The 8,912-nt window shown below is 34.8% G+C and overlaps 1 protein-coding gene across 1 annotated transcript; it reads right to left on the bottom strand.

Moving 5' to 3' along the window:
- Window positions 1-5,021: 5,021 nt before the first annotated feature.
- On the bottom strand, window positions 5,022-5,914 carry LOC114365548 (trypsin delta). Its single transcript, XM_028322151.1, has one exon. The coding sequence runs from the start codon at window positions 5,900-5,902 to the stop codon at window positions 5,051-5,053; it is 852 nt and encodes a 283-aa protein (XP_028177952.1). The 5' UTR covers window positions 5,903-5,914; the 3' UTR covers window positions 5,022-5,050.
- Window positions 5,915-8,912: the final 2,998 nt, after the last annotated feature.

The following is an 8,912-nucleotide window of genomic DNA, read 5'->3' on the forward strand; positions in this document are numbered from 1 at the left end:
CTGAAAAACTCTAGAAAAACGCGTTCTGACAAGTACGTTCGGGCTTCCAGAACTTCCAGAACCCAAAACAACAGTTTTCGTAACCAGATCACTAACGACACTTGTTAGTATGTGTGGGACAACTCTTGCAAATGATATTAAGACCAGTTTTCCTCAACCTATTGAGCTGAAATTTGGTATACTTATGTAAGTACGATGACGATGCAAAGTTTAGGTACCATTGAGCTGGTCTGATGATGGAGTCATGAGGTGGCCATAGGAACTCCTAAATGAAACGGCTTCATCGCATCGAATTTGGGTTCGTTGGATTTGTCTTTTCGAGCACTTTAGTACTAGATGATGTCCAGGGTCCTGATGATGGAGTCAGGAGGTGGCCATAGGAATTCCAAAACGAAACGGTGGAAACTTATCGAGTTTGGGTTTGCTGGATTTGTCTTTTCGAGCACTTTAGTGCTAAATTGCATTGTAATTGAACCAAGGCTCTGAGATTGAGATGCTACTAAAAAGTGTAAAATAAAATTATAATAATTAAAAATCTTTAAAAAAAAAGTGCGTATCGGACTCACGCACAAAGGGTTCCGTACCATTGATTTATGAAATTAAAATTATTATTTTTTTAATTTAAGTTATTTGTATGAAAGATTACGCGGTAATAAGCGGTTTACGATTTACGAGGTATTAAAAAAAAACTACTTACTAGATCTCGTTCAAAACAATTTTCGTTGGTAGTTTTTATAGTAATGTAGTTTTCATTTTCTTATTTTAGAAGTTAGAGGGGGGGGGACCTACTTTTTTCCACTTTGGAAGCGTCTGTCATGCAAACTATTCGGTTTAGAAAAAAAATAATTTAGAATCCTCGATATCATTTTTGAAGACCTATCCATAGATACCCCACACGTATTGTTTGATGAAAAAAAAATTTTTGAGTTTCAGTTCTAAGTATGGGAAGCCCCCAATATTTATTATTATTTTTTATTTTTGCATCAAAATTTTAATGCGGTTCACAGAATACATCTACCTACCGAGTTTCAACAGTATAGCTATTATAGTTTCGGAAAAAAATGGCTGTGACATACGGACAGACGGACAGACAGATATGACGAATCTAGTATAAGGGTTCCGTTTTTTGCCATTTGGCTACGGAACCCTAACAAGCTTTTATTCTGAAATGCAGTTGTACTAAAACGAAAAAAATAATTGTAGTTGTGCAAGGTTCAAATAATTTCGAAAGCTTGTAGCGCAAACATAAAAGAGGAATAAATTCCATGCGCGATACAAGCTTTCGAAATTATTTGAACATATTATTTTTTTTTCGTTTTATTATCATGTGTTATTATTCGGATTAACGATTAACGTTAACTTGCGAAATGTAACGTTTTAACGTTTAACGAAGTTAATTTTTTTATTAACGGTTTAACGATTAACGAAGTTAACTATTTGATTAACGGTGCCCAGCTATGCTTATAACCCAATCGAGCTAACGCACACTCACTGGAATGTGACTGTCTCCCACCAGACCTCCCCGCGTTTGCTCCATCCGTAGTCCGTACCAGAGCGATGTGTCGAGCGATGTGACGTTACGGCCGCCAGGTACGCAGTAAACTCAACCGAGTTGTATAAAACTGTAGTTACCGATTCTTTTTTTTTACGCTAGACAAGGCAGCTATTTGACCGCAATCGCACCTGGTGTTAAGTGAGATGCAGTCTAGGATGGTACATATCTGCCCTGTAAGTGCCTATTTACTCTCGCCTTGTCTATTCTCGCCGCAACTGAGTCCCCACCCTCTCGTGAGGACAGTTCGCAAGTTATGAATAATTTTATGTAGCAAAAACGTTGGGGTGGCCGCCATTATCCCGCCAAAGGGCCAAATTCTTGTTTATGAAATGTGCAATCGCCAAAGTGACGTTATCGCTTTTGTTTCGATTGCGTTAAGTGCTTTATTTAATTGGAAAATTAATTGTTGTTGGGATTTTTCAAATTGCATTACTTTGATAAAGTGCTGTTTCAACTTTGTTTATTGTTAAAGTTTAATGTCTGTACATTGTTTGTTGGATGTTTATGGGATTTGGACCATCTCAGATTTTTGTATATAGTCACAAAATTAGTTATTTTGTGCAGTTAGACTTTAACAGTTTATAGGGTTGTGTCTTTTGAGCATTTTGTATGACGTGTTTATTAATTATTTGTGCAACGTAAATAAAATCATCGTAACTTAAATGTACGCTACTTGTAGATTGGAGTCTAGACACTGTTCATTTTGTTTATTTATTTTGATATGTGAATGACTGTAACCTGTTGTACTTATTGAATAAAATAAAATAAAACAACGTTTTATACATGTCGACATCTAGACACCAATTTGGAAAAATGTTGGTAAAATCTAGTTGAATGACAGCTTATTAAGTCACAAAAAATAAGTATACCTATTATAGTAGGTTTTTTTCCGGGAACTTATCAAAATGATAACTTGGAGCTCTGAATGAACATTCATTATGGTGTATTTTTTAGAAATAATTAACTCGTTCCATAACTTTTCATAGGCAAAAAAACTCTTTGATTTGTCTCTGAAGACAAGAATAGATCATTGCAGAGTTTTCTTTAATAAATGTATACTAATATTATAAATGCGAAAGTAACTCTGTCTGTATCTGTCTGTCTGTCTGTCTCGCTTTCACGCCTAAACCACAGAACCGATATTGATGAAATTTGGCATAGAGATAGTATAAGTCCCGTGAAAGGACATAGGATAGTTTTTATCTCGGTTTTTGAAACAGGGACGCGCGCGATAACCTTTTCCTGTGACAGACAAAATTACACGCGGGCGAAGCCGCGGGCGGAAAGCTAGTTGACAGTATTCAAGACTTAATAACATTTAAATATGTAATTGCTCAATAATGAATAATAAATAAATAAATAATAAATTTCTAAGAAATATAAAGAAAGATACTCAACCACAGGGGTCCATCCATCCACGGACCCTTGCCATCATGTCTCTGGTCCATAAAAGGATAGGGAAGACAAAATTTATGGCAAACGACTCGATTGTCTTCGAACTTCCAATAGATTCTCATTTGATAGTATCTGGATAATTTATTGTATGATTGAAGTTAGTTTAGATGTTGATAACCAAAGTTATATATCAAATTCTAGGGGTCGATTCTTACAAGGGGCTATTTGGACGAAAATTTTGAGGTCCAAGACCTACGTCACGAAATAACAATTTAAAATTAAAATACTCAATTAATCTCTATGTAGTAAGAATAAGAATAAGAATTTCTTTGAAAATTATAAATAAATTGAAAAAATCGAACTGCCTAAGGCGGGAATTGAACCCACGACCTTCTGCCTTCCAGTTGTCGTGGGTTCAATTTCCGCCTTAGGCAGTTCGATTTTTTCAAGTTACTTATTTATAATTTTCAAATTAGTTTGAGTTGCGACTCTTAACGCAAAAAAAAAATAGTGCTAAGAATTTATTTATTGCGGTAATGTCTTTTTCATGAAGTAAATATTTTTTTCCTTGGAAGTGATTGTAAAGATTTCTTCCTAGCGATAAGACCGCCAAAATTGTGCTGATTCAATTTTCTATAACTATTATTTATCTCGTGTAAAGTGCAGTAAAGATAAATTTCGTGTAGAGCGCAGTAAAGATTATTATTTTTATCAATTTTTCTGTTTGTATTTTTTTTTGGTGAACAATTGCCTAAACATTTTTTTAAACCAAGGTGAAAGACATGACCCGAAAACTGTTTGCTATCGGTTGCATGTTTGCAGTTTTCTTCGTGCTTTAGGTAACGCTTACAAAGATAGGTAAGGTTACAATATAAATTATCAAACCCAAAATCTTAAAAAATTAAGACGACAGGCAGAAGTAAGGGCAGAACTCCTCCCTCTTTATGTCAGTCCCCTAGACAAACTAAAGATTTCGACAAAGCATTCACTTAGATGCGTGAGAGTCACAAGTCTGCACAAATATTGCTAATATTTCGAAGGGTCACTTTTGTCCTTTTGTCTAAACTTACTAGAAGTGACTTGAAAAGTTGAGAGGCGAAGCTCTTTAGCTCCGTCTTGCTCAAGAGTATAATGCCAGAGGCATGGAAAAGAAGCGTGGTGTGCTCTTCTTCAAGAAAGGAGATCATAACATCTTACTGAAGAATTACAGACCCATCTCGCTTCTGCTTCTGAGTCATGTCTACACAAGCTGTTTTCGAGGGTTATTCGAATTGTCTCGTTCGGGGGTTCGATGACTTCGAGGCTCCCGAAAAAGGCTAACTAATATTTTGTTCTGGCATTTCTTCTCAGCACTTGCCACAGCACTGAATATAGGGCCCAAAAGAAACATGTATTTAATTAAAGTGCCTATTAAGGCTTTACCTTTTTTTAAATTATCTTTGACGTTCATAACTGCAAATATACGTAAAAAAAGAATAAATATTTTTTGATATCGTCCTCTTTCTAACTAACTATACCACATCCAGAACTATATAGCTTGTGTAAGACAGCCACTCCAATACGTTAATGTAGCCACTGAGCCGCTAAGCCGATTTTCAACATTGACGTCGAGCAGCGCGGTCATCTATTAGTCTTATTATAATAATTTTATTGAGAAGTTTAATTGTATCGATTGATGCAGTAAGCTACTGTAGGGTATGAGACGCTCACTTAATTTAGAAAATATTAATTAGGAATTCACGATAAATTGATCACGAATATTGTGTAGAGTCGCTGGTAGGTAGATGCCAATTTTATTAAAATACCATGTGTGTTAATTCTTAGTGCAAATGCAAATAGATCAATCAATTTGAGATTCAAACTAAAAACTACCTAAAACATTGCATAATCTAGCGGGGGTTCGATCCCATAGAAAAATGTGCACACCTATTTAATAAGCAGTGTGCATGCACGTAATATTTGTTTAATTACTACTATTAGTATGGTTGGAATGGAATGTATTAATAAAAGAGCGCAAAATAAAGTGTAAAAATAATTTAATAAAAACAGTAGCTAAATGTGTGTAATAAATAAATAAACACATTAAAAACTTACAAAACATCACCCGTAATACGTCGTGTGGGTCGACCGTAATATCCAGTTGGAATAGTGAGAGACATTCGTGAAAATAGCCAATTTAACATCACAATCCCTTGGTTTCACTGCTAGTACTCCCACGACTTTGTCTCCAGAGTATATCGGCCCGAATTCGTGTATAAAACAGTCCTCGTAGTCTGATAAGTCCACACAAATCAACGTCTCATCCAACTCCACGCCGTAGCTCTCAAAACATCGCGTTTGCGACACCACAGCCACCTCAAATTTATCGAAATCATTCGTCAAATACATCTTCTTATCCATTGTAGATACAGTCTTCCACACGCTAGCTTCTGCTTCTTTGACTCCCTTGTCATCAAACACAGAAGGCTTCATTGTGAATGGATAGAAATCCACATTCAATTTCGCGATCGCAATATCGTATTTTGGAGTCGGATGACTGGCGTTAAACTTCTCGTGTAGCCGCCAGAACAATATAGGGTAAGTGTGAGTGTAGTTTCTGACGAAATCATAGTACACTAAGACTCTATGTGTCGACCCATACCTTCTGCAATGTGCTGACGTGACCACCCACTTGATTAGAATAACGCTGGCAAAGCAAGAGAACGACCAAGTCGAAGATGAATTCCTGGTTATAGCAGCTACGTATGGGAACCGTTCTGACATGGATTGTGAGGAGTTATCAGTCAAGGATATCACTCCCATGGACTTGGCGAAAGAGTAGACCCCTCCTCCGGACATGTATTCCCGTTTCTTCTCTTGCACGGTGATTTCTGTGGCGAACTTCACCATGATGCAGACCGCCATAATGGCGACCACTATGAGGACGGTCAGAATGATGCAGGCTGCCTTCATTGTGGATTATCAGCTTATTATTATTATTATTCTGTTTAACCCATTTAGACCGATAATTATTTTTGTAAATAAATATCGTTTTTTCAGCAAAAACTTACAAAGGGAAGCCTAAAAATCATGAAAAAAATATTTAAAAAAATAATCCATAAATAGGGGGCCGTGGGGAGCCCGTACCATATAGGGTACAGTAGGTCTATAAGCAAGCAAAACATAGTTGTTGTTCAAAGAAGATTTTTATTTATTTTTGTATGATATAAAATAAAAATAAAATCACATGATCACTAGTATCACACTTGGCATATCTTGTAAGACGTTTTCTGTGATACTAACCACATTTGGTTCTTTTTTCCTACCTTCTCCTAAGTTAGTGAGGATAGCTGAAGAAGACCTGGCTTCTTCTGATTTGTTACGTTTAGTGCTATCCATAATCGCATTTAGCAACACGATGATGGAAATTTAGCAAATCCATCGAAGAAAACTCTGAGGGTTATTATTTACATTGACAATATCTTTATCGCCTAAATCTTCGTCAATCTGATCATCATTAGCGGTCATCTGATAAGACAGCAGTAGAAAAATACCAAGACTGCTTTATGTTTGCTGAAATTATCAAATTTTTCATGAGTTGTGGCAATATAGTGAAGCATCAATAGCCTAAAACAAATAAAAATAATAAATATTAATTATATTTTTTAGCATGATTTGCTCATGCATAGACCTACTGTACCTTATACGGTACACCTATTTTAGAATGGAATAAACCGTATAAAAATAATCGGAATAATATTTTTTTTGTAGTCATGATATCTATTGTACTCTATTTTTAAAATAAAATTGATAAATAATATAATTTACCATGAGTAATAAGAAATTATACCTTCTTAAATACATTGTAAATATTTTTTTTGGTTTTCTGTCGAGGAATTTCATAAATATTTCCGAAACCACTTGTTAAAACATATTTTAAAATATTTTTATGTAAAGTAATCACTTTAAGCTTACCGTCACAATCATTTTTACAAATTAACAACAGTTTGGTACTTCGAAATATTTTCAAAAAGATACCGTACCACATAGGGTACGGTAGGGCTAAATGGGTTAATGGCTTTAATGGTGCGTATTTGAAGCACACTGGTTTCGCCAATGTCGAGTGTTTAATGAGACACGGTGGACAGTGAAATTTGAAGATTGCCCGGTGGTAATTTATTTATTCCATGCTTCATTGAGTTTTTTTTTTGTTAGTAACACAACCTAAAACAATGCGAGACAATCACAGTAAAGAACGACACAAACAAATAATTTGTAGATCTGGTACATAAGATTAAAAAAGGGATATAGGATTAATGTGTATTTATAGTTTTAATTTATATGTATTATCAGCTTTTGGAAGGTGTAAACTTGGACTTGTCTCGGGTGACGTGGTTGTGAAGTTGTCACGTTTGATGGTAGACGAAGTTACAATTTTTTTAGAAAGTGGAGGTTTTTAGCAAAGAGGATTACGTAGAGCCATAGAATATTTTTTCTTTATCTATTGATATTTTAGGTTTCGAAAAGGTTTGAAAAAAAAAAGAAAAAGTTAGGGAGAGTGCATAATCTCCGTAACTGAAATACGCCTTTTCCTAAATAGGCTCTAACTGAAATTTTTCACTTCATAACAATATTGTAAAAGTATTGGTTGAAGCTTTTAAAACCGTTGTATGATCTACCTCAGTAGGTAAACAAGTACTTAACTTACTTTTCCAACAACGGAAGTCTTTTAGGTTTAGTCTAGTTAATTAGTTACATATTCTAGAAATTAATACATAGTCATAAATGACTGATTCTTGAAGTTGATACAAAGGAATTGTAAAATGGTCCCCTGACATTTCGTTAAGCTGAAAATTAAAATTATCATAGAGATTTTCTGTGACAGAGTAAAATCCACGCTGAGTAGCGGGACGGTAATAATATCATAAGTAGGTACATATTACCGTGTGGTAGCGGGTAGAAGCCATGGCTAACATAAAGGACGCTAAAAGGCGTCCTGTCGATATTGATACACACAAATTGTTGCTAATCCACGCGTCTCAATAACGCCATAAACTTTCCCCTCCGATCCTCCACGGTTCATAGACTAATGCTCTATGGTTTTCATTGTTATCTCCCTATATTTTTTCCTATTTATTTGCCACTCTATCACGCAGTTATTAAGGTTGGGTTTGTAATAAGAAAAGTTATAGCAATTGAATTATTTTTTCTTACAAATGACTGTCTAGAATCCACGCTGTAGGATCTAATGATGCATGCAAACATTATCCGTGATTCTATTCGATTATGGTGATTTTTTGTCGTAAAGTATCGGAATTACAAGTTTTTTGTAGGGCTTTTTGGTTGATTTGATTGTTTTGAAAGTTAGTTTTTTAATGCAAGAGCAAACAAGGACTGCCACACAGCATGTTTTAAGACAGATGACTATAAAACGTTCTAAAAGTTAGAGAACAGACAAGGCAAATTCAGCATGTCCTGAACAAAGTTTCTAATGTTGTCTCGAAGCGCTGGTAGGGCCCAAAATATAAGGAGACCATGTAAAGTGTTTTAAGGGCTACCTTTTTTACCCGACTGCGCCAGAAGGAGGGTTATGTTTTTTATTTACTATACAGTGTGAGTCACGTTAAAGTGTACATATCAAAATAAATAGATGAAACTAGACCTATTTTTATCGACAAAAAAGAGGTCAAAAAATTTTTGAGATTTTTTTTTATTTTTTATAGATTTTTTTTTCTTCCAATTACTTATGGTAAAGAAAACATAATAACTTTTAAACTAAGCGGTATATCTTGATACAATAAAAACAGTAACAATGCTAAATAACAGGCAATACTAAAAAAATACATAAAATACACAAAAAAGGCCAACAAATAATAAAAAATTATACTTTTTGAAAAAAATCCGCCGATTATAGGGGCATTTTTCGGAGAAATTTATAAAATAACCAAAAAAACACGAATTTTTAAGCAGATTTTTTTCAAAA

The sequence above is a fragment of the Ostrinia furnacalis genome, unplaced genomic scaffold (assembly GCF_004193835.3).
Source record: "Ostrinia furnacalis isolate ACB-3 unplaced genomic scaffold, ASM419383v2 OfSCF7602, whole genome shotgun sequence".
In the NCBI taxonomy this organism is placed as follows: Eukaryota; Metazoa; Arthropoda; class Insecta; order Lepidoptera; family Crambidae; genus Ostrinia; species Ostrinia furnacalis.